At 43.2% G+C, this 26,694-nt stretch overlaps 1 protein-coding gene across 1 annotated transcript in view; it reads left to right on the plus strand.

The window, feature by feature from the left end:
• The first annotated feature begins 4,403 nt into the window (after positions 1 to 4,403).
• Positions 4,404 to 26,694, plus strand: part of PARVA (parvin alpha) — a 149,619-nt gene continuing 127,328 nt past the window's right edge. Inside the window, exon 1 of the mRNA XM_032240788.1 lies at positions 4,404 to 4,784. Within this exon, the coding sequence (XP_032096679.1) occupies positions 4,529 to 4,784 (256 nt within the window). The 5' untranslated portion in view covers positions 4,404 to 4,528. The remainder of the gene's footprint in view (positions 4,785 to 26,694) is intronic.

Below are 26,694 nucleotides of genomic sequence, written 5' to 3' on the forward strand. Positions count from 1 at the left end.
GGGATTTGGAGGAGACTAGACATAAAAGAAATCCTACACTCCCATGGCTTCATTTTACAAAGTGAAACCTATAGTCCCATGGCTTCATTTTGAAAAATTAATCATGTTTGTGATAAGTTCATAATTTTTGTTTGTTTGTTTTTGAGTCAGGGTCTGGCTCTGTTGCCCAGCCTGGAGTGCAGTGGTCCAATATCGGCTCCCTGCAGCCTTTGCCTCCTTGGCTCAAGCCATCTTTACAACTCAGCCTCCTGATTAGCTGGGACTAAGGGGCACACCACCATACCTGGCTAATTTTTGTATTTTTTGTAGAGACAGGTTTTTGCATGTTGTCCAGGCTGGCTTTGAACTCCGAACTCACGTGATCCACCCCCCTTGGCCTCTCAAAGTGCTGGGATTACAGGTGTGAGCCACCATGCCCAGCAGTAGATTTTTATTGAAGTATAAAATATATACAGAAAATGCATGCTGAAAGTACTAAGTGTATGTCCCATTGGATTTTAAAAGTGAATATATCCATGTAACCAGTACACAGATCAGGAAACAGAACATGACCAACTCTAGTGGTCTTCCTCATGCTGCCCACCCCATTCTAGTCACTAACCCGTCCAAGGCTAATCAATATCCTGACTTCTAACATTATGGAGTAGTTTTGCCTGTTTGTGAACTTTATGTAAATAGAATTATACATTATGTGCTCTTTTGTGTCTGGTTTCTTTCGCTCAACGTTATATTGTGAGATACATTCCTGTTGTGCCTGTAGTTGCAAATTGTTCACTCTCATTGCTGTGACTATCACAATTCATCAATTCAGCTGTTAACAGGCACTTGAATGGTGCTTCTGTGAACTTTCTAGAGCCTGTATCTGGGTGTAAACAGGTACTCATTTTTGTTGGGTATAACCTATAATTGAAATTGCTGATCATAAGGTATGTATGATGGTTGGCTTTACTCGGTACTGCCTTGGCTTCATTTTATACATCATGGGAAAAATTAATGCAGCAAGGGAAGAGATTTATCCAAGATCACCTGGCTGCTGAGCTAAGATTGGAACCTGAGTTTATTCTCTTCCAGTGTGGTGTGTCTAGGCCCCAGTTTCAAGAAGAGGCTGCCTAGAGATTCAGCAGAGTCTCACATAACACACATTTAATTGATGATCTGTCCTTATAATCTAACCCCTTGTGTAAGATGAAAACAATGACCAAGCATGAGCAGGGCTGCTGTTCGGTGGGGACATAATTGTAAATACCAATTAGATTGGAGGAAGCTGGTACAAGGTCTTCTCCTCATCTTATCCAAGAACAGCATGCAGCATGTCTCTGACTAAGTAAGACTTAGATTCAGTCGACTTCAGTGCCAGACCCAGAGATGGTGCTTTCCCATAGATTATCTCATTTAATCTTCCAAACAAAAACCAGATCAATTCACATTCTTAAGGATTCTAAAAGCATATCAAAAGCGAGTAGATGAACTCTGTAAGTAAACAGGAACAATGTAGAACAGAGCTTCTCAAGCAATCTCTGCTAAAGGACCAATTCATCGCAGAGCAATATTTTTGTAAATAAAATAAAAATAAAAATTACTAGCAAAATTGAATGAAAAGATATTCAAAATATAAGCTTCTGATTCTCATTATTAGATTAAACAGACATAAGGTTGTTAAATTGCTATAAAGTTTCGAAAAGCTCTTAATTTCTACATTTATCATTGGCTAATAACGGTATTCAGATCAATAACGGTTTGCAGAGTATGCTGTGAGCAGCACTGATTTATGATTCATCACCCATTCCTACTGGTCTTTCCAAAGAGATTGATAATGATCTCACACGTAGAAATGCTTGAATAACAAGATATTGGCATAATATTGAGGCCCTGCAAACCATTCACACCAATGCAGGTTACTGCGTACATTAACAGGTCTTGATCGTTCCCGTCTATCTTCCAAAAATTTCTTGCCCAGGAAGATAAAAGTTATGAATAACGTTCTTATTCTTTTCAATAACTCACCCCCAGATTTCATTGAGATGAACATAAACCCATTAGACTTTTTAATAGATAGCATTAAAAAGACTATTTACTCTGCAAGACTCTAGGAAAGCTTTGTTTTGAGTCTACCAGTCCTAAACTATTATATCATGATCCTTAGTCAAACTTAATCAAGCAGCACCACACTGAAAGGCCTGTCTTAATCAAGATTCTAAAACCTTATAAATATCCCTCCTTTGCCTTCCCCCACTCCAAGATGCTACTGAGACTCTGGCAAGGCAGGGCTCTCCTTATCATGGTGTACAAAAAAAGCAGCTTTGCCTTCTTCCACAGCTTATTTTTGCTGATATTTTCTGGGAGCTACCAGTCAACAATCAAGACTTTATTCTTCCATTTAGTGTTGCTCAGTGGTTTTCAAAGTTAGTATACATAACAATTACTGAGGAGTATTATATATGCAAAAGCATGCATGGGCAATTGAAGGCATCTCCAAGGGTAATTTGATTATGCCACATTTAGGACTAAGCCTTGCATACAGATATTAGCAATTTTTGAAAGAAGAGAGAACCACAGACTGTTAGAGCTGAAAGTAGCCCTAAGTGGCAAGACATCAGTATGTGAATCAGCTATTAGTACATTGAAATTACCTGATGTAGTCTGTTTAAAACATACCTACCCCTTGGTTTCGCCTGAGATCTACTGAATCAGGATTTCTGGAGATGGGGACTGTGAATGTAACAAAGTCCTAGGGGACTGTGATGCACAATCGAGTTTGAGAACCACCATTCTGTACCAACCATTTCATTTTGTAGATGAGGAAATGGAGACTCAGAAAAGGGAGTAAACCTTCTCAAGATCACACAGCTACTGAGCTACGTGTCTCTTAATTCCCTGACAAGAGCTCCCGGGGCTGGAGATAAGCTTTTGAAGATGTCCTATATCTGATATCCTGAACAAAAATGATTAATGTTGTAATCAAAACACAGTTCTATTTTGGCTTCTCACCATCCCTTTAAGATTTATTGGCTGGGAGGAGTTGTAGTAATCTTCCCAGGCTAGCAGACATCATGACTTCTCTGCTTCTAGGTAAGAGGCACCAACTAAAGTAGAATTAAAATTAAAAAAAAGTAAAATTATGGCTCTCAAGCAAAGATAAAATGAACCTATACAGTGTTGAGAACCTATTGACTATTTTGTTGATTAAATTTTAGTTCTACTCAGGAACTGCTGCTTGTCGGTTTATTTAGTCTAAGGAAAGGTGGATGGGTTAATAAAAGGCTGAGTAACATCTTCTGGGAAGGAATCGCAGCTGGCCCTGACAGGAAGCGAGAGTGGGTTCTGGGAAAAGATTCAAGGTCCAGGCAGCTACTCCCCATGGTTTCCATTCCTCAGACCACTTGGCTTCCTGAGCACACTACTTCGTTCCATTTTTGTTTTGTTTTGTTTTGTTTTGTTTCCCTACTAGTTAGCATGCACGTGGCTAGAAACAGCGACCCCAGTCTTGACTGCGAATGATCATCAGTCACGTGGACATTCTGACAACAGTCTCCCCAGCTTAGGGCAGAGTCTTAAGTGGAGCTAGCTGATAGGCTGCTCTCCAGGAAAGCAGTAGCGCCCTTTGACTCAGGTGTTCACCCAGGTTCAATCAGCTGTAGCCTAGAGGGAAGGGGCCACAAGGAGGAAACAGTTGCCAAGGCGCTGTGAGTCTGTGTGTGTGAGAGAGAGACAGAGGGACAAAGAGCCAAAGTGAGAACTTGAGGTGCGCAGGCACAATAAATAACATGCCTTTTCAATCATTCCAGTATGAGTCCTGCCAACACTGCACTTTGTGTTACTCCCCTGTTATCTCCAGAGTGTGGTTGTCACTCTCTTGCTTTTACTTAGGCAGGGTAAATTTGGGGGAAGGTCCTGTAGGAGCTTATGGTTTTGCCTTTCCCATTCATGTTTCTGCCACCATGTGGGATCTTCCTTTGTATAAGCCACTGAGCTGCTAGAAACACGGATGTCTTACAAGAGTAAGAAACCTTGGCTCCATCCTTGTGCTCTCCAAGTATCACAGTCTTGGATGGGATAAGAGGTTGGCGGTCATGGATAGGTTCAAGAGTGATTGGTTGTGCCCACTTTGGTGGGGCCTGGACACATTTCGGTTCACTCCAATAATTTCTTCCAGGAGCTGCGTCTAGTGGGCACAAGACGTGGGTCTGATAACCCCACAGGCAGCAGTGCTGGGGAAGAGCCAGCCCGGTTGGAAGGCCCTGGGGCAGTAACAGGGTTGGGTTGGTTCTCAGATCTGCTTTGCGCCAGGCTGTGTGGTGGGTGCAGAGCCTGGGTAAATGAAGCTTTCCGCTTCGAGCGCTCCCGAACTGAGCATACACGGCCTCGTGTCCTGCGAGGGACAGTTTTGGGGCATCCTCCCTGCTTGGGGCAGGCCAGGGGCGCAGGGTGCAGCCCCGGGAGCGCAGCTCCTTCCAGGGCAGAGGGCGGCGCGAGGGAGGGAGCGAGGGAGGGAGCGAGGGAAGGGAAAGGCGAGCGTGAGCTGCCTCAAATGCTTGGAATAATTCCGCTTCCGTTTGGAAAGCCGCAGCCTCAGTCCCGCCGCCGCCCGCCGCGTCAGCCCAGCGCTAGCTCCGCGTCCCGGCCGGCCCGCGGCTGCCTGCGCCGCACCATGGCCACCTCCCCGCAGAAGTCGCCTTCTGTCCCCAAGTCCCCTACTCCCAAGTCGCCCCCGTCCCGCAAGAAAGATGACTCCTTCTTGGGGAAACTCGGAGGGACCCTGGCCCGGAGGAAGAAAGCCAAGGAGGGTGAGTGCGGCCGGGCGGGCCGGGTGGGCGGTGGAAGCCTGAGGTGCCGGAGGGGCCGAGGGGCCCGGGCGCTGGGGCCGGGCGGGTGCGCGACGCGGGTGCCCGGCGCGGTGGGGCGCGCGGCAATGCGTGCGCGCGCTTCCCGGGCACGTCGGGCAGGAGCGACGCACGCACCCCACCGAGCCCGGGGCTCGCGGGTTATCGGGGCCTTCCTGCCCGCTCGCTGCGGTCCGGGCGCCGGCTTCCTGGGCCGGGAACCAGGCCGACGCCCCCGCCGGGCCGTGGGCGGGCGCCGTGTGGCGGCCGGAGGCGGCGGGATCCGAGCCCAGGCCGGGCCCCAGCCCGCAGGCGGCGCGGTTCTATAGGCCCTGCCCCGCCCTCTGCGCCCGAAGGCTGGCATTTCCCAAGTTTCCGCCGCAACTTTCCTGGGCGCCGTCACTCTCACTCGTTGCCTTCATTGGTCCTTAAAATCGGGTCGTTTCCTGGACCTGCTGACGTCCTCTGGCAGCGGCGTCGCAGTGTTGGCCTCTTCGGATCTTTTGTCCATCCCGAGGGCCGAGAAGGGCTCTGTTAATGGGAGTAGGTGGACATCGAGTGTTTGTTGAATGAATGAGCGGAAAATTGGCAAACCTAGAGTACCTTCGGTGTAATAATACATAGTAAACTCCCACCCAAGGAGAAAACTTGCGAGGTACACAAACATAGCCATGGGCCTCGACCCTGCTGTGAACTCAAGCATTCAGGGCTTTTGCAAAAACCTTCCCCCTCGCCGCTCCCCACCAGGGTGAATTGAGGAGACCTTATACTTATTTTTTTTTTGCCCCCCAGAGTGGTTTGCACATAGAATATTTTTTCCCCAGGAGCAGATTTTGCATCCTGGTTTTTGGTTTGAAAACTGAGGTGGCAGTTCTCAAGCACAGTGGTGCTTGAGATAGAAGTTGAGTTAAACAATTTTATTTTAAACGTTTTTTAATTGATGTATGATGTACATAGTTTTTGGGCACATGTGATAATTTAATTTGTAAAGATCGAATTGTTGCAGGAAAGGGGTCCCGATTCAGACCCCAGGAGAGGGTTCTTGGATTCACGCAACAAAGAATTCAGGATAAGTCCATACAGTAAAGTGAAAGCAAGTTTGTTAAGAAAGTAGAGGAATAAAAGAATTGTTACTCCATAGATGGAGCAGCCCCCAGGGCTCCTGGTTGCCCATTTTTATGGTTATTTCTTGATGATGTGCTAAACAAGGGGTGGATTATTCATGCCTCCTCTTTTTAGACCATATCGGGCATTTGTAAACTGTCATGGCGCTGGTGGGAGTGTAGTAGCAGTGAGAAGGCCCAGAGGTCACTCTCATCGTCTTTGTAGTTTTGGTGGGTTTTAGCTGGCTTCTTTACTGCAACCTGTTTTATCAGCAAGGTCTTTATGACCTGTATCTTGTGCTGACATCCTGTCTCATCCTGTAAGTTAGAATGGCTTAACCTTTTAGGAATGCAGCCCAGTAGGTCTCACTCAGCCTTATTTTACCTAGCCCCATTCAAGATGGAGTTGCTCTGGTTCACATGCCTCTGACAAAATCAGTGTGCTTGGGATATCCATCACCTTAAATATTTGTCTTTTCTCTGTGCTGGATCATTGGAATTCTAGATATTTTGAAATATACAATAGGTTATTATAAACTGTAGTTATTTTACCAGACTAACACTAGGTCTTATTTTTTCTATCAAATGGTATATTTGTAACCATTAATCAACTTCTCTTCTCCCCTAAAAAATGTTTTTAATAGATTGCTCCGTGAATTGGTAATAACCTTTTGAAAGCTGTGATGACGTGTAAAATGTGTTATGTTTGTAAATTAGCTAAAAGTATAAAAGCATCTTCAGTGTTGAGGATTATCAGACTTGATGAAGAACCAGACTTCTGTTCCCTAGATTGAAACAAGAAGTAGCAAAACACATACGAAAGTTTCTTCACAATTTGGTTATTTTGGTAACCCATTGAGCAGGTTACAGTTGGTGGCAAATCATGAGACCCTGGCTTGGAAAGCTCTTTTCTAGATCATATTTCTAACTTCCTCCTCACAGCTTTCCTGATATAGGCTCATCCAGGTTAAGATGGGGCAACTGAGAAATACTGTATTGAAGCTCATGACCTACCAGGAGAACCATCTTTACCTACTCTGTAGAAAGGTTTACTTTATATTTAGCCCAAAATTTATCTCTCCATACCTACTGCTTTTGGTGGAGCCAGAGAATGAGTCCAAGGTGGACTTTTATTAATACCTTGCTGATGTAGGCTATCCTGCTTTCTAGAGTCTTCTCTCCACCAGGTCCAGCATCCTCTATTCCTCACAGACGTAATTTTAAGGCCCTTTGTATCCTGTCTGTTTAGTTTCAGTCAGGGTCGCTGCAGGAAGAAGAAGGCCAATTTAGTTGAGATTTTGAAAATAATTTAGTGAAGGGGCTATTGACAGAGCTGTGGGCAGGGTTAAGGGAACTAAGAAGGGGTGCTGAGGTCCCTAGGGGCTAGCAACAGGAAGAAGCACTTACCACTCAGGGCCTGAAGGGACAAGGGAAGCAAAGTGAAACCTATTACAAGCTGGGGCTGTGGATGAGGGGCTACTGGACAGGAACTCTAGTCATAGAGGGATGCAGCCACTGCCAGAAATAGGCAGGCGGAGCAAGGAGAGAGTGACACAAGAAATGCGCATTCTGCATGTTCTCTCTCTTCTTGCCCTTGCATCTCCTACTGGTGCTGAACCCAGTGGGGAGTCATCAGAGCAAGGGATCTGGATAATGCAATATATAGAGGCAGCTTCCTTAGGGCACAGAGCAGTGCAGAGAATAGATCACAGTAGGGACAGGGTAAAGGGAGAATACCTAGCAGATCAGCCTGTTAGCAGACAGGCTCAAAGTGAGCTCTCCGGAAGTCACCATAGTACAGTTGTAATGCAAATCAGCCAGCCCAGATTAGGACTGTCGCCCCCCTTATTCTAGCACAGACACTATGTTCTTTTAATGCAGCTAAGGTTTCTTTTCGCTGTTCTGCCAGCTACGTCGCATTGTGATCTCTCATTGAGCTTTGCTATCAGCTTACTCAAAGACATTTTTATATTTGTTGCTCCTAAATCACACACTTCCCTATCTTGGATTTACTCAGTTGGGTTTTTGAAACCAAGTGCAAGATCTTATTTTCATCCCTGTTATATTTCACTGTACAGTCCTGATTCTGTCATTCAGTCTGTCAGCTAATCCAGGGGCTGTAAATAGATGAATGGGAGAACACATAGCCTCTTCTGAAGGGCTGGCCACCACCCAGCTCCAGCTGCTTGCTGCTTCACATGGTGTTTCTGCAAGCCCAGTCAAAGAAGGCAGTGGGTTGTTCTGAAATGACTGTCCTTAGTGAGTATGTGCTGGATCGCATTGATCAGTGCTGAAGTGATGATTGGTAGGTATAGGGCCCCATTAACCATCACTTCAGTAATAATAAGGCTGGGTCTTGCTCTGCATGCTGGATAAGCTCACAGCTTTCTGCTCTGTAGAATCTGTCTTCTTCTACTTTCTCCCTGGTGTTCTTGAACTTGTCATTCCTCAAGATCACTGCCATTAGTCTGTCCACAAATTATCTCCATGCTTTGATATAGAATTCTCCTGGGCTCAAGGACTCCCATTCATTCATTTGATACCTGCTGTGTCCCCCCTTTGGACACAACAAATGGAAATATATAATACTTGTTAGAATATAGTTGACCCTTGAACTACGTGGGGGTTATGGATGTTGACCCCCTGTACAGTCAAAAATCTGTGTATAGTTTTTAACTCCCCCAAAACGTAACTACTAATAGCCTACTGTTGACCAGAAACCTTACTGATAACAGTCAGTCAACACATATTTTGTATTACATACTGTATTCTTTCAATAAAGAAAACCGGAGAAAAGAAAATGTTATTAAGAAAATCATAGGGGAAAATACATTTGCAGAACTATGCTGCATTTATCGATACTATAAGTTTACGTCATTTATCTGAAATGGTGGGTAACCACAGCTGCACAACTCAATCTATGGTACATATCAAGCAATTCAACTTTTCTTAGAATGTCATGACTTTCTCTTATACTTGGGAGTACTTCTAGCGTCTCTAGTGGCACTTCGTTAGAGTCCCATGGTGTTATTCAAGGTTTATGGTATTGCACTAAACATGATGAAAAATACACGAGAACCTCAAGAGATCACTTTTAACTGCCATAGACAATTTACTGGAGAGACGAACTGTTCATGTGGAGATGATTAGCATCACATGGTGTTTTAAGCAGATACTTGCAGCACTTGAGCTCACCACAATAGCAACAGGAGGTAGCTGTGGAATTATTACAGTAGTACAGTATGTACGACAGTTCATTTTGTGCAGTGAGGATTTAATACTGCACCTTTACGTTTACATTTCTCTCAACTGCAAATGGCATCAGGTACGGTTTTTGTGTGTGTGTGTGTGTGTGTGTGTGTGTATATTTCGGTAAGTTCTAACTTTTTATAATAGATTTGCTTATATTTCTAGGCTACATGGTTCATCTGCAAGGTTTTTCTAATTGTCACAAATCTCCAAAAACATTTTCCCATATAGTTATGGAAAAAATTTGCATGTAAGTGGACCCTTGCAGTTCAAACCTGTGTTGTTCAAGGATCAATTGTATTATGTTAATAATTTCATGTAAAAAATGTCCTCCTAAGGAAACCTATATCATAGAATGACTCATAAGAATGCATTCAACTAGTCATCACTTCTGTGTTTTCCTAAGAAAAAGTAGTGTTAGAGTCCAAGAGAGAATAGGGGTTAAAAGCATGGTCTTTAGGATCAGACAAATTTCAATTTGATTTCTGATTCAACCGCTTATTTATTTTATGACTTGAGACAAGTTCCTTAACCCCTGTAAGCCTCTGTGTCTTCATCTATAAAATGAGATTAAGAATTCCTTCTCTACATGGAAGTCGTGAAGTTTCAATGAGATCGAGAATGTAAAATGCATTGCATGGCACAAATAATGGTACCTATTAAAATTGACAACTCAATTTTCATTGGTCTTTGAAATTTGAAATAGTCTTTTTATTATGAACTGCATGGCTTTTTCAGGTTCTATAAATAGCCTAGTAGCCCATGACTGTATGGAACCTGTGCGACACTATTTTGTCTCTTTAGGAGTTAAGGGATCTTTCTTTGCGAGTGAGATCTTCCTGTTTCCCAAGATGTCACATTTCAGCACTTTATGACAACCATCCTCAGACCACAACCCTCCATTCCTCTTTTTCTTATGGTGTCTTTCTTATGATGTCATAAGAACACCATTCTTATGAGTTGTAACTTAAGTGGCTTTTTTCTCTGTTGATCTTTTTCTTTTTCTTTTGGGTTTTCAATCCCATTTCTGTTGGACATGGCCCTTCTGTGTGGATTCTTAGACTACCGTTTCAGAGTCTACTTGCCAGAGGTCCACTTTCAGCTTTCTTTCTCTGAATCTGTCATCAAGACTTGCTCTTTCGAGGAACACCATCTTGAATTGTATCTGTCTGCTGAAGGCACCTGAATTAGGCTGGCAGCGCTGGTCATTCCTGTCATTTACTCATTCACTTAAGTTTTTATCTCCCAGAGTTTTACATTTTGATCAGGACCTGAAGTATCCAATGAAGGCTTTAATTTCATAATTCTTCTACTAGTACTGGTGCTTACCACTTGATTATCATTGACTGCCCAGTGTTGCTGGAGAAAAATCCACAAACCTTGCAACAAATGTATGGTTTCTAGAGTGAGTAGCACCCTTAGCACTGCAGAGCTATCCTTTTCTTCTAATCAGTATGCATTCTCATTTTTCTAAAATATATCTTTTCTCATAGAGACAGCATCTCGCTATGTTGCCCTGGTGGGTCTCGAACTCCTGGGCATATCTAACTTTTTCTTAATTTTTTTGATATTTCTAGATCACATGGTTCATCTGCAATTTTTTTCAAATTGTTGCAAATCTCAAAAAAATTTCTAATACATTTATTTTAAACATTTACATGTAAGTGGACTCTTGAAATTCAAACCTGCATTGTTCAAGGGGCACCCCTTGAACAATTGGATCCATGTTATTGTCCACAGCCCCTAAAACCCTTCCCTGGATCTTCAAATAGAAAATTGAGACCAGCTATGAGCTCCTTCAAGTTCCCTTTGTACCATATCTGCCCAGTCTCATCCATATGTGCAACTGTCCTTTTGTGCTCCCTTCTGGCCCTAGTCCCTTCCAAGGAGGTCCCCTCTTTCCTCATTCGTAAGGGCATTTCTTTCAGCTTTCTCCCAGACTTGGCATAGCCAGATATGCTATTTCTCATTTCCCATCTTTTTTGGCCACTCTGTTACCCTGACATTCTGTAAATATGCTTGAGTCTTTCCCATTTGGAGAAAATCTGATACTGCTTTCCTTTTAAGCTACTCACCAGATGCCTTGAAAGAGTTATCTCTGCTTGGCTTCTCTTTTCTTATCTCCTAGTCACTTTCTGATCCATTATTTCCATTCTTTCAGTAACTATTTATTGAGTGCCTAATATGTACCATGCACTGTACTAGGTGCTAGAAAGGAAAACAAAACAAAAACTCCTGCCTTCCTGGAGCTTACATTCTAGTAGGGGAGAAGATAATAAACGAGATTAAATTGGTAACGTGTATTTTGTTTAAGCATTAGTAAGTGCTAGAGAGCAGAATAAAGCAAGAAAAATAGAAATGGAGGGTTGTGGTCTGAGGATGGTTGACAATATTAAATAGGATGGCTAGAGAAGGCCTCATTGAGAAGGGTAGATTTGAGTCCCAATCTGAAGGAGGTGAAGGAGACAGCCATATGTATATCTTGGGAAATAACTTTGCAGGTGGAAGGCATGGCAGATGCAAAGACCTTGAAGCAGGTGTGGACCTTGTACATGACTGAGGACCAGCAAGGAGGTTGATGTGACTGGAGAAGAGAGGAAGCATGACTGTGGAAGTGGGGTTGGTCTCAGGCGTGATGAGAGGAAGCAGAGGCAGGTTGTGTAGGGCCCTGGAAGCCCTTGTAAGACTTGGGCCTTTACTCAGAGTTAGATGGGCAGGCTTGGAAAAATTTTGTGTAGAGGAGTGGCATGGTCTCACTTCTGTTTTAACTGATGGTGTTAAGTGACTAAAGGGGGCAGAGATGAAGCAGGGAGATGAGGCAAAAAGTTTCTAGAATGAGGCTGGGCATGGTGGCTTATGCCTGTAATCCCAGCACTTTGGGAGGCCCTGTGCATGGATCACTTGAGCTCAGGAGTTCAAGACCAGCCTGGGCAACATGGCGAAACACGATTTCTACAAAAAAATTAGCCATGGGTGGTGATACACAGCTGTAGTCCCAGCTACTCAGGAGGCTGACATGGGAGGATAGCTTGAGCCCAGGAGTTCAGGACTGCAGTGAGCTGTGCTTGTACCACTGCACTCCAGTCTATGTGACAGAGACTTACTCCAGTAAGCCTCTGTCTCAATAAATAATAAATAAATAAATGAATGACCCAGCTGAGAGATGGTAGTGTTCAGGAATAGAGTGGTAGCAAGGGACCGAGTGAGTGTCAAATTCTGGATATATTTTGAAAATAAAACAGATCTTGATGAAAGATTGGATGGCAGATAAGAGTAGAATTAGATGACCCCAAAGGTTTTGGTCTGGGCAACTGGAAGGATAAGCTGATTTTAACGGAGTTGGGGAATCTTGCAGGAGGTCAGCAACTTTTTCTGAAAGGGCCAAATAGTAAATATCTAAGGCTTTAGGCGTCCTATGACCTGGTTTGCACTATTCAATTCTGCCTTTGCTGCCAGAAACAATAGGTAAATGAACAAATGTGGCTGTGTTCCCATAAAATTTTAGTTATAGATGCTGAAATTTGAATTTCACGTGATTTTCATGTGTTACAAAATATGCTTCTTTTGTTTCCTCTCAGCCATTGAAGGAAGCATGTACAACAGCCTGAATGTAAAAGCCATTCTCAGCACTCGGGCTGTACAAAATAGATGGCAGCCTGCGCATGACCCAAGGGTGGTTTGCTGCCTCCTCCTCCATTTGATTCCCCATGTCCAATCATCTCATATGAAATCCTGCTGAGTCTACCATCTAAATATCACTGCTTTAATTCAGCCCTGACAAGTGCTCTAGATTGATCGTTCATTTTCAAAATTTTTACTCTATTTTCCACCTGAAATACCGTGTTACCCACCCAGCTAGGCCTCCTATCTTGGGTCCATTTTTGTTCAACCCATTCTTCCTCCTTTTGCCACTACATTGTTTTTTAAAGCACAAAGATAGCTTCTCTTCAGGACAAAGGTCTTAGCATACCATCCAAGGCCTTCACAACTATTCCTTCCTTTACCTTTTTGGTGTCTCTTCTATTTCCCTTCCAAGAAATCTCCATTTTTTTTTTACCATGCAAGCCACTCTTTATCCCCCAGACACATCATGTTCTTTCACGTGTTTGTGCTTTTACATACTGTTCCATATTTCTGGAAAGACCTTTTCCCTTTTCTATACAACTAACTCCTATTCATTCATAAAGACCCAACTCAGAAGTCCCCTTCTACATGAAGCCTTCCACAGTGCCTCCAGGAAGAGTGAGATGCTTCCTCCTGTGTGGTCCCTTGTCTATACTCTGTGCTAGCACTGGCCATGTTGCATTGCAGCCACTTGTCACACACACTGTGGTGAGAGCCCTCCTGCCTATCATAATATCATCAAACACATAGATATTAGAATTTCTGTGGAATGAATTTCCCCATATTTGCCTTGGTGAAAATAGCCCAGCATTAACTGGCTGTGTAATCTTAGACAAATCTCTTCCCCTTTTGGTGTTATTTGCCCATTTCTAACATTAGAAGATTAGGCTAAATAACTTCTTAGGCCCTTGCTGCACTGGTATTCTGTGATTTCTGAGCTCTTATTTCACCAGGCTTCTCTCAAATTCAGTTTTATTGTCTGTGTAGGGTGGTCTGGGAATTACATCATCACAAAGACCTCTTTCTTTCCTGTACTAATGAAGGCACCTCTGTGTCGGGAGGAGGAGATGGATACCAGGATAAGTGGGCACTGGCCCAAGGACACCTCCATATTAGGAATCAGCCTTCTTGTCTCATGGAATATCTCTATTTGGTTAACAAGCACAGTTCATAATTATGTTCCAGCCATTAGTCCAGGAGAAGAGATGAAATCCTCATGTAAACATTTGTAAGCATCTAAAATCTCCACTTGCTGTCATGGAACAAAGAACAACATTTGAGGAAAGCCCTACTGTTATTTCAGAAATAAAATACTTCAAAAAAGTAGATGTAAACACGTTCTGTTAGGTTTTCAATAGGTTGTGCAGCCTGAAATCAGTAGGAAATCCAATGAGGGCGTTGCCTGAGGGCCAGAGTGCCAGCACACGGAGGCCTCTGGCGTAGGCACTGGGCAGCATCCTTTCTTTTTTTCGTTTGCTCTGCAGATGCCATGAGGGGAACAGTTGTGTTTATTCTGCTTGCTTTGGTGTCTTTGGTGCCTAGCATAGTACCTAGTACTTAACAAAGGCTACCTAAAATTCTTCTTAACTGTCTGAATCATCACTGGGTATCTTATTCTGTAAATAATGCAACTTAAAGCTTTTTTAAAAAAAATCATAGTACTTTCTTTTGGATAAAGTCCTAAAAGTGCATTTACAGGGTCAGAGTGTGATAATTAGCTTGTTATCATCAGTAGGTTAAAACTGATAGTCAAGAAGAAATGATTGCCTTTGGGTCTGGGTGATCTCCCTGATAGGTTGCTTGGAAATAAAACCAACATTGTGAGGCTGAAAGTTTCTGTTTGCCTTGGGCTGGCAGGACCAGGTTACCTAAGAGGTGGGATGGGAGGGTGATGGGTCAGGGAGAGGACATTTTCAATCTGGCCAGTAACATGCTCAGAGGCAGGCCTTTATTTGAGAACATTCTCTGTGACCATCTTGCCATCCATATATGGCCCTGTGTGTCACCCCAGTGTCTACTCCCTTCTGACAGAGCCCAGGGTGTGGTTGCCTTGGGAATTGCCATCATTGAAGCTGCCTGGGAAGCACAGCCATCATCCCTTCTTCCCCTCTGAGCCCTCGCCACTCCTGTGTGAGAGCCAGTGGAGGTCTGGTCAAGACGTCTCTTTCTCTTGCACACTTTTCTCCCCACCTCCCAACTTCTGAGTTCTTGGACTTACAACAAACTTGGCAATCACAGACACATGGGAGGTAATCGCAAGACAGTGGGCTGAGTGCTGCGGTAGACACATTTAGGTGGAGCCCTTAGGAGACATGGTGATTTCAAGCTGGGTCTTGAAGCCAGCAAAGGGAATCCCCCTTCCACCCTTTTCCCCTCCAGGGAAACAAGAGAAGGGATGGGCTTTGGGAACCTTCCAAGTTTCAGCTGGGTTTTGACAGAGTGGGTTGGGCTGATGCCTCAGGGGCTCAGTTTCCTTTACCTGCCTTAGAACTCAGTAGGCAGGTATCTCATTGCATCTCTGAAGAATGAATCTGAGCCAGTTGGAGCATATCATTATCACACCTGACACCTCAGGGAGTGTTTTTGGGGAGTCACTGGAGGAGGTGGATGCTTTCCCTGGGAGGGATGTGTCAGGACATTTATTTCATCATTGAATCATACTCCATTCCGTTCACTCATTCCCTTACCTCTTTTAAAATCCAGAGGCAACTCCCCTCTTCTACTCTGTGAAAAGCAGCCTGGCTCTGAGAAGCCATGAATGAGGCTCTTCATGAAAATGCAGGCCATCTCCTGGGGATGATGATGTAGGACTACCAAGGGGCACAGCTGGCGGCCTGTTTCTGCTCCTTCAGTAACATAAACCCAGGTGGAGCAGACTCTGTGCTCATTTCTTTCCAGGATACATTCATAGGTAGAATCATTAATCTGCCAATTACAGCATTAAATTGACTTTTCAATTCAAAACAGTTATTCTGAAAGCATTTTTTGTCTTGGCCAGCATGGTTTTGGCTGTGGGATGTGTTGGGAGCCCTTGGTGGGGATGGGGAAGGAGAGAGGAATTCAGGAGGGGGTCTGTAGTTCTAATCACCACATTTAGGAAGCAGGGCATGCCAGGTCTTTTGAGGTGGGCAGCGAGACGGCAGGGTGCAGAGATTCTGAGCAGAGAATTCTTGGCATCTGTCAAGTGCCTGAGTCCTGAATCAAGGAGACTCCTCAGAGTCCAGGGTGAGGTCTCAGATTCAGAGTCCCGGGGACAGAAGCTGGCAGAATGTAGCAGGCTGGTTACGACCCTAGCTGAGTAGGTAAGGGGCAGAGGCTGCTGTAGTCTCTATGTGGAATCAGAACTCCCTGGCCCTGCAAAGTGGAAGTTGGTGGGGAGACTGACAAAGGGACCCTGGTTCTTGCCTCCCTCATCCCATTCTCCCACATTTGAGACTTGGAAATAAACTTTCCTCTCTGTTGGGAGGGATTTTTCTATTTACCATAAGGCTGAGCTCTCCCTGGCTCCCAGCCCTGGTGAGGCAGACCTGCAGATGACAGGTAATTAATAATGACAGCTGGGAGAAGCTGGGGCAGCAGGAACCAACAGTTTTGATGCTGTTTGCAAAACACAGGAGGAGGGTAACACAATTCCATTTTAAAGCAGCTCTCAGAATACAGGCGAGTTATGAAATAGCCCCATGTAAGGAGTAGCAGCTGCCTTTTGGCCGAATGTTGCAAGGCCTCTCTTGGTGGGCTCAGCAGCTCCTTCAGCACATGCCCAAGTTCCCAGAGAACGGAATGATCCCTTCGCCTGCACTTCCTCCATGGCCATCATTACAGTAAATTGCAAGGCTCTCATGATGACTACAGAGAGGCAGATTGATTTGTTCCTTCTGATTGTCACTGTGCTGAACGTGGCCAGGGTGATAGGCACCCAGATTTCACACCTCATAATGGCCCTGCCAGGGTGGATGTTAGCACAATTGGGACCTGATGCTTCAATAAATCTGAGACATTCTGCCGTGGAGATCAAAGTTCAGAATTGCTTAAATTGGTGTTGGAGCAGGTGGGAAACAGGAGTCCAGGGCCATGAATTGGCTAGATGGCAATTGTCGTTCAGTTTGTGAGATCTAAATGTCACCTCTTCAGATGATATGACATCAATTTAAGTAATTTGGGCTCCTAGCTACCTAGCCCTTTCAGTATTACTGGTTCTGGGAAGTGTGATTCATGGTCTAGCTTATGCTCTTGTGTGAAAAAGAAAAACAACACTCCTGCTTATATCTCTGGGTTGGAAGGCTGTGTTTGTGCAGGGTTGGTATCAATGGGTTATCAGTTTTCATGTGAGTGTGGACGACAATTTCATCTCCTACCTGTATATGCTGGTAACTCCCCAAGCTACACTTCCAGCCATGACCCCTCATCTTCACTTCAGACTCATTAGCATGTGTGTGTCATGTCATCATCACTTGCACACAGAGATGGACCTGGATTTTAACACAGAGCACGGAATTCCCAAAGACTACTTATGAGCTGGGAATGTGCTCTGCCTTCTGATGGAAGCTCAAGTCCAGACGAGAGGTGGTCTGACCCATTTGGAGGAGTGGGCACTTTTTTAATATAGCAGCTTTATTGGGATACAATTCACCCATTTAAAGGCATAATTCAGTAGTTTTTAGTATATTCATAGTTGTGCAACCATTGCCACAATCAATTTTAGAGCATTTTCATCCTCCCAAAAAGCAACCCTGTACCGATTAGCAGTCACTACCCCTCCCCTCCCCATTTCCTAACCCCAAGTCTTCACTAATCTGCTTTCTGTCTCTCTGGATTTGCCTACTCTGGACATGCCATGTAAATGGAATAATATATATTATTGTAATAATGGAATAACATATATATGGAATGGAATAATAGAATAATATATGGAATGGAATAATAGACTATATGGTGTTTTGTGACTGGCCTTTACAGTTAGCATAATGTTTTCAAGGTTTCCTCTATGTTGTAGCATGTATCAGTACTTCATTCCTTTTTTTTTTTTGAGATGGAGTCTCATTCTGTCGCCCAGGCTGGAGTGCAGTGGTGCGATCTCAGCTCACTGCAACCTCTGCCTCTTGGGTTCAAGCAATTCTCCTGTCTCAGCCTCCCAAGTAGCTGGGATTACAGGCACCACGCCCAGATAACTTTTATATTTTTAGTAGAGCTAGGGCTTCACCATGTTGGCCAGGCTGGTCTTGAACTCTTGACCTCAAGTGGTCTGCCTGCCTTGGCTCCCCAAAGTGCTGGGATTACAGGAATGAGCTACCACACCTGGCCACTTTATTCCTTTTTATGGCTACAAAATATTATTTGGATATGCCACCTTTTTATTTATCAGTTGATGAACACTTGGATGTTCGTACTTTTTGGCAATTATGAATAATGTGACTATGAATTTTCATGTACAAGTTTCAGTGTGAACATATATTTTTATTTGTCTTAGATATATACCTAGGAATATACACCCAAGTATATTTTAAAACTTTACAGAGTTCAGTGCACATCTCCTCAGTCCTGAGCCTTATGAGATATCTAGCTGTTAACCCAGAAAGGTACGCACTGTGGGTCTCCTTCTCCCATTTTTTAACCCTGACTAGGACACCAGAGACATGCTGCATCTTGTATTAGGTGTTACATCTTGCAGAATGACTGTGCTCTTGAAATATTTCCTGTGAAGAAAATTGTCACAATCCTGTTACATCACTGGCTTTTATTGTCAAATTGGAAATTGTTGGCTGGAAAGAATTTTAACCTCAAATTGTAAAAAAAAGAAAAAAAAATACCAGAAAACTAGCAAATATTTACACATAAGTGCAATGTAGACATTCTTGATGATGTACCATTGTTTTTCAAATAATATTATTAATAACAACAACAATAATAATATAAGTGCATCAGGGACAAGCACTTATAAAGTGCTATTATGGGCCAGGCAATGTGGTAGCTTTGCATTTGCTAATGTATTTGGTCCTCCCAACAACCTCACAAAATAGGTATTAATATTATTGGCATCTTTGCCCCTTTACAGATGAGGAAACTGAGGCGCAGAGGGGCTGGGTAACTTGCCCAAAGTCAAAGCTAGTGTACTAGTTAAGATAACATTAGTTGCTGTAACAGATAAGCCCCAGGTTCTTGGAAGCTTAACATAGTAAGCTTATTTCTTGCTTGCAGCAGAACCTGGTGGCATTGTTTTTGATTGAATTGTCTTCCACATGGTCATTCAGGGATCCAGGCCCCTTTCATCTTATGGCTCTGCCTTCCTGAAGGTTCTTCAAGTCTTCATCACTCAGCTGGTGGGTGAGAAAGAAAGCAAGGACTCAGTGGGAGGTCTTGGGGGACCAGTCTGAATGTGGTGGATGTCACATCTGCCACTTCCTGGTGGCCAGAACTCAGCTATGTGGCCACACCTAAGTGCAAGAGAAACATAATTTTGTTCTTGGCCCTGGGGGAAAGGAAATGGGTTTGGGCAAACACATGCTTCATTTTGCTACTGGTAGCAAGTGGAAGACATGGATTTGAACCCAGACAGTCTGGCTGCAGAAGCTCACTCTTGAGTGGCACACTCTTCCACCTTCCTCTGAACAGTAGCTCAGAGGCCTGGGGAAAATGTGTGGTTGCACAGGTTTTTACTCAGTTTTCTTCCTACATATAACTACATTTGGTTGCCTAGATGCTGCTGAAGTCACTGCCTTTCAGAAAAAGAAAAACAATAAAAACCAATATTAAGCAAGTATTTGCTCTATGCCAGCCACTATTCTAAGCATTTTACATGTTCTATTTTATTGAATTTTTACAATACCCTATTGGATAGGGAATTATTGTTATTTTCATTTTTCAGGTGAGGAAGCTGAAGCAGAGAGCTTGGTTCCATGTCCAAGGCTATATCATTAAGAGAAGTATCACTGGGCTTTGAATGCTCCCCACACAACCACTGTGCTAGGAAGGGATTGAAGGGAAGAGGAAAAAAGATGAAAAATCCAAAGCCACCAGAGACACAATTTAAAGTCAAAACCCAGCCAGTCGTTTGAATCCTGTTTCAAACAAAGCAACTTCTACAAGTCACTTAGGAGACTATCAAGAAAATGTAAACACTCATGGGATATCTCATGATATTAAGGAATCTTTGTTAACTTACTGAGTGTAAGAATGATGCGGTTATTTTTTTTTTTCGAGGTACTTACTGAAATGTTTGTGAATGACACGATAAAATGTCTAGGATTTGCAGCACATAATGCAGCGTAGGGGTCAAGGTGAACATGGAATCAAGAGTAGGAACAAGTTGTTCTGTATTGTAGAATGGTGGTGGGTGTATTGTAGAATGTGGAAAGTTGCTGTAGTATTCTGTCTACTCCGGATATATCTGAAATTTTCCATTATGATTACAGTCATCCCCCTGTATACACGGGAGATTGGTCCCAGGACCCCTGTTTATACCCAGATCCAAGCACACGCAAGTCCTGCAGTCAGTTCTATGGAACCAACCTATATGAAAAGGCCCTATAGGCTGGGCGTGGTGGCTCACACATGTAATCCCAGCACTTTGGGAGATGAGGCGGGCGGATCACCAGCCGTCAGGAATTTGAAAACAGCTTGACCAACATGGTGAAACCCCATCTCTACTAAAAATACAGAATTAGCCAGGCGTGGTGGCTGCTCATGCCTTTAACCCAGCTACTCAGGAGGCTTAGGCAGGAGAATCGCTTGAACCCGGGAGGCGAAGGTTGTGGTGAGCCAAGATCACGTCGCCATTGCACTCCAGCCGGGGCAACAAGAGTGAAACTCTGTCTCAAAAAAGAAAGAAAGAAAGAAAGAAAGAAAGAAAGAAAGAGAGAGAGAGAGAGAGAGAGAAAGAAAAGAGAAAGAAAGAAAAGAAAGAGAAAGAAAAGAGAAAGAAAAGAGAAAGAAAGAAAAGAGAAAGAAAAGAGAAAAAGAAAGAAAGAAAGAAAGAAAGAAAGAAAGACAGGGAGAGAGAGGGAGAGAGAGGGAGGAAGGGCCCTATGGAGGTTTTTCCATGGTTTTTGCATGTTGCAAATACTGTATTTTCGATTCATGTTTGGTTGAAAAAAATCCACATATACGTGGGTCCTCACAGCTCAAACTGGTGTTGTTCAAGTCTTAAAAAAGAAAGAAAGAAAGAAAGAAAGAGGGAGGGAGAGAGGGAGGGTGGGCGGGCCCTATGAAGGTTTTTCCATGGGTTTTGCATGTTGCAAATACTTTATTTTCTATCCATGTTTGGTTGAAAAAACTCCACATATGAGTTGAAAAAAGTCCTCAAAGCTCAAACTGGTGTTGTTCAAGGGTCAACTGTATGATTTTAAAAAAAGACTTTAGTGAATGATGAGTGTAGACTTTCTGTAGTCCCCAGATAGTAAACTAAGAGCGTCAAACATGTTTACTGAAAAACAGCTTTACGCAGGTCTTCTGGGACTCTGGGAGTCATTGGTCAGCTATTGAACTCTGATTCTGAGATACTCCTGGAGGCAGTGCTTAGTGCCCGAGAATCAGGCTGCTGAAAATGGGCCCTGGACCCTCTAAAAGGTAGAAGCACAGGCTTCCTGGGTGACGGGGAGGCCAGGCCAGAGTCTGGGCTCTGTCCTGGCCAGAGTGGCTCAGCCTGGATTAGTTGTTCAACCCATGACTTATATCTTGCTTGAAAGCCCAGACCCCAGGTGCACTTTAATTAAACGGTGAAAATCCATCAAAGACTCGACCTCCTCCACTGACCAATTCTCTTGAGTCCCAGGTGAAGCTTGCTCACGGCTGGCCAGGAGGACCTCCCAATTCTCCTAAAATCAACAGCCAACACTTGGCAGCCTAGCTCCTGACCCAATGCAAATTAAGCCTGGCATTTGGAGATGGTATTAAATGTCCTAAATCAATATTTTGGAGGCAGGATCAGAACAATTAAAACCCTGCTTTCCTATTCAGATCATTGGAATATGTGTGAATATAAGATTTTCAGTTCTCTTTAAAAATTCAGAAGGTTGACAAAGAAAGATTATGCTTGGCAATGCTCTGAGCATATAGCCTATTCCATCTTCAGCATCTTGTCCTTTTATTTATATACGTATCCAACATATGCCAAGCACCTAAGGGCCTCCATGTACGATATCACATTTAATCCTTACAGGAACCTGGGAGGTCCCCATTTTACAGATGAAGAAACTGAGGCCCAGAGAAGTGAAGTGACTTGTCCAAGATCTCCCAGCTATTGATTGGTAGAACAAGGATTTCAATTTGGTTTCTCCATACTGAAGTCTAACTCTTTGCCCGCTATAACACAGCTGACTTTTCTGAAGTATTTATTTTTCATTCATCAATAATTATTAACAGTGATAAATTAACAGTGGCAATAGGAACTGTTTAATAATTTGCCATTTCTCTAGTTTTTAAAGGTGCTGGTAGTTTGTCCACTTGTTCAACAAATGTTGATTGCGAGGCAAGCCTGGGCGGTTGGTGTCCGGGTCCTGGAAGCAAAGAGCCTGGTCCTAGCACACACTGGCTGTCTCACCTGGGACTGGTTCATCATTCTCTCTGGTTCATCATTCTCTCTGAGCTCCAGACTCCTCATCTGCAAAATGGCATGACTAGCACCTGTCTCATAAGGTTGCCTTGAAGATGAAAGGAATTGATACCTGTGAAGTGTTTAAAACAGGGCCTGGCCTTCAGTGGCCATTCCAGAAATAGGATCCGCTGCCAGGCGTGGCCCAGGCTCTATGTCTTTGCTTTCATGGAACTTCCTCTTGTTCAGAGTATGTTTAACCAGTTGATATTATGACTTCTAAGTGTATTAACCTGGCTAAAACTGTTTAGGTTTATGGTAAAACAGAATTTTTAAAGGATAGAAATATAAACTAAAAAGTAAGGGCCCCTTCTTTCTCACTTCCAGGCTTTGATGGTAATAGTGTAGCCTGTCAGAAGTGCTTGTTTTGCAAACATATGTATTTGTTTATATGCAACTGCAATACTGCTGTTAAGAGCGTTCAGCAGTTTGTTCTTTTTCACGTACATATTTGTCCTTGGTATGTTTCACATGGGGATTGACCTCATTTTTATAAACAGCTTTATGCATTGCTTGGATGTGCCACTCAATGCATAAAGGTGTTTAGTTCCCTATTGATGAACATTTAAGTTTTTTAATAGACTGGAGATAATGTGATCATATCTTTCTTTATTATTATTATTTTTAGAGATGGGGTATTGCTATGTTGCCCAGGCTGGACTTGAACTCTTGGGCTCAAGTGATCCTCCTGCCTTGGCCTCTCCGGTAGCTGGGACTACAGGCATGAGCCACTGTACCCAGCTTAAATTATTTTTTAGTGTTTTGCTATTCTGAACAATGCTGTATTAAACATGCTTGCAAACAATATTCTATGTCAGTTTATCTGCACAATAAATTCTTAGAGGTGGAATTGCTGAGGCAAAACGTTTTTAAGTTTGGATTTTGCTGTATTTTACCACGTTGCTCTCCAAAAAGGAAATGCTAGGGAAGGAAAACACCTACACACATTTTAGTAAAACTCTTATTTCTTATTAAAAATTCAGTCTTGAAAAGAGAGGGTGGAAACTGAAAGTTATCCTGATCTCTAATTTTATTGGAAATACTTCTCTTTGGCCACATATTTTTAGGCAACAAATTCTCAGGCTCCTACGTTGGTCCAGAAATGATGTTCTGAATTTCAAGGTGAAATCCTGTGTGTTCTTAACCATCTCTCCACTCTCAATTCGCTGCCCCGTTTTCTGGGGGAAGGTCTTTTTTATTTTTTCCTTCAACTTTGAGGATAAATGTTTAGAGATTTCATACTTCTCTGAATGCGGAGGGCCCCGATTTCTGACTAGAGAAGGAAGTCACGGAAGAGCATCCCCACATGGAGGTCTGAACCCCTGGTTGCTAAGTGTTCCACTAGCCCATCACAGGCCTCTCTGCCCCCTCAAATTCCTCCAGGCCCCGAAACAGCTGGCCCTGCCAGTGCCCTTCCCTCTGCTTCCAGTCCATTTGGCAGGGAGAGATGGGACTTGTTAACAGGCTGATTTCCTTTTAGGGATGACTGCGCGACCAGCCCCCAGCCAACTGGGAGCAGACACCCAAAGGATGAAGATAATAAATCACATCCAAAGCTATGCTGAGGAGGGAGTGTTGAATGACTCACCAGCCCCTGCATCCTCTGTTATATTCCAAGAGCTGCCTTCCTTGGGACTTAGATCACTCCCTGGGAACAGCACCCCAACCAGGTTGTGGAGGAAGACCAGCTGCTGTTTGCTGGCCTGTGTGACAGGGACCAGCTGAGGGCCCTGGCTGGAAACAAGCTCTGGATTTTTATTTTGGCCTGGTCTTTTGAATAGGCTGGTGAATCTGGCTATTGTAAGAGCCCTGACTGGGCTAGGCACAGGAGGCCAGGGGTCCCTAGAGCCTAGACTGTGAACCCCCAGAAATGAGAGGGCATTTCTACTTTTATAAGGGGTTCACAGTCTAGCTTCTAGGGACCCCTGTCCTCCTGTGCCTAGCCTAGTGCCCTGGAGGGAGGGAGACCTAATAGCTTGGTGACCCTGGGCATGTCAGTTCATTTCTTTGAATCTTGGTTTTCCCATCTACAAAATAGGCATAAGAACTCAGTACCCGATCTCTAGTGTTAATAATTAAGGAGCTAATTCATGTTAAGTGCTTGACATGGAACTGGGCCATATAAAACACTTAATATTACTTGCTGTTATTATCACATATACCATTCCTCTTGACCCATGTTGCAAATAAGACATTGGGAGATACGGTCTGACTGCGGCTGTCACCCATGCCCATGACTTGTAATAATAATAGTGGGTGCTTATTTAGAGCTTTTCGTGTTCTAACGCATTGTATTTATTGATTTATTTAATCCTGCCGAACCCAATGAGTAACTATGAGATAGGTTCTGTTTTTATCCTCATTTTACGCATGAATAAACTGTCTTGTCATGGACAGGTAGCAAACAGTTCCCAGGCTGATGCTGGGCTGCAGATCACACTCTGTGTAGCACTGACCTAGATAAACACTGTTTGCATTTTAACGTATTCATTTCCAAAAATGTTTTGTGTTTTGTTGTTGTTTTTAGTTTGTATACACTTTAAAATTTTTTTCTCTCTACATTTCCCATTACAATGTACAGAAAATAATTCTTGTATATTTTCTTTAGTGACTATAATGTAAATAATCTATGCCATTTGGAAGATGTACCGTAGATTACCAATCTTTTCCCTAGGTGCTGGAGCTTACGTATGTTTCCAGTTATTTGCTATCATAAAAATACATTGATAAAGTTTTATATAAATTTTTTTCCATAGTTAGTGTTACTTCTTTAGGGTAGATTTCCTAGAATGGAATTACTGGGTCAAACATTATGAAGACTTTTAAATTTCTCAATAGATGGCAGGAGGATCACTTGAGCTGAGGAGTTTAAGACCAGCTTGGACAACATAATGAGACCCAAAGTCTATTTAAAAATAAAAATAAAAATAAATTACTTGATATAACTCCTGATCGAATCCAAATTACTTTTTAAAAGGGATGTGCCAACGTATGTTCCCAGCAGTAGTCTATGAGGGTGCCTATTTAACTATATTCCTTTCTGCATTTATTATAATTTTTAAAATTTGCTTAGTGGGAACGACTTTGTTTTGATTTGAATTTCTGTGATTACCAGTGAGGGTGAACATTTTTCTTGCATAAAGCCATTTGTTTTATGGCCATATTTCTTCTTTTGCTTTGTAATCAGTTGGACACTGGAATAAAAATTTATTACTTTGAGTAGATTTCAAAGTACTTTAGATTGGAGGCCAAGTAAATGCGTACAGAAAGTCTGTGCATATGGACATACCTTATCTCCACTGTCTAGGTCCTTCTCCTTTTCTCTGCTGTCAGAACTGGGGAGTACTTTTTTTTTTTTTTTTTTTTGGCAGAGTTTTGCCCTTGTTGCCCAGGCTGGACTGCAGTGGTGCAATCTTGGCTCACCATAGCCTCCTCCTCCCAGGTTCAAGTGATTCTCCTGCCTTAGCCTCCCAAGTAGCTGGGATTACAGGCATGCACCACCACGCCTGGCTAATTTATTATTTTTAGTTGAGACGAGGTTTCTCCATGTTGGTCAGGCTGATCTCGAACTCCCAACCTCAGGTGATCCTCCTGCCTCAGCCTTTCAAAGTGCTGGGATTACAGGCGTGAGCCACTGCGCCCCGCCAGAGAGTACTTTTATATGATCTTGATGGTCCTTGTCTTTAGAAACACACTTGAATTCATACCAAATACTATTCATCAATAATGTAGCAAATATGTGGGACTTTTCTTGAGTAGTTCCATTTATTTCTTCAGCCTTGTTTTTTTTTCTTTCCCTCCCTCTCTTTTATGTGAATTGGGCCTATTTTATAAGTATTACATACCAGCTTGAATTAATCAATTTTTGCAACTGTTTTGCATCCATTGGAATTTCTGACATATTTTTCTTAATTATAAGGAAAGCAAGAAGAATATTTGAAGTCTGGATGATTTTAGGAACTTCTAGATGCCTGAACACAAACATTTAACTGTATTCCCATGTGATCTGTGCTATACCAGCAGTGTGGGCAAAGTGAGGCTTGAGGAGCAATGTAGGCAGTTTGGGCTGCACTCTGGCAATAAATGTTGACCTGTATTTTCCTTGGGGAGATTTATTGAGGGCTCATGTGTTGTTTAGTAATGTGAGGAGATGTTTATCAATGAGACAGTGACTTCTCAGTGTGCGCCAAAGTGTACCGTTTCAAAGTATGTGCCACTGTGGCGTGTAGTGGGACCAGGCCATCATGGTTGATTCTTACCTTAGCAAGCTTTGGGTCCCTTCCCTGGGCTGTCAGATATTTTTAAGCAAAAT

Source organism: Sapajus apella, unplaced genomic scaffold (assembly GCF_009761245.1).
Source record: "Sapajus apella isolate SASKATOON/1434 unplaced genomic scaffold, GSC_monkey_1.0 scaffold47, whole genome shotgun sequence".
Classification (NCBI taxonomy): domain Eukaryota; kingdom Metazoa; phylum Chordata; class Mammalia; order Primates; family Cebidae; genus Sapajus; species Sapajus apella.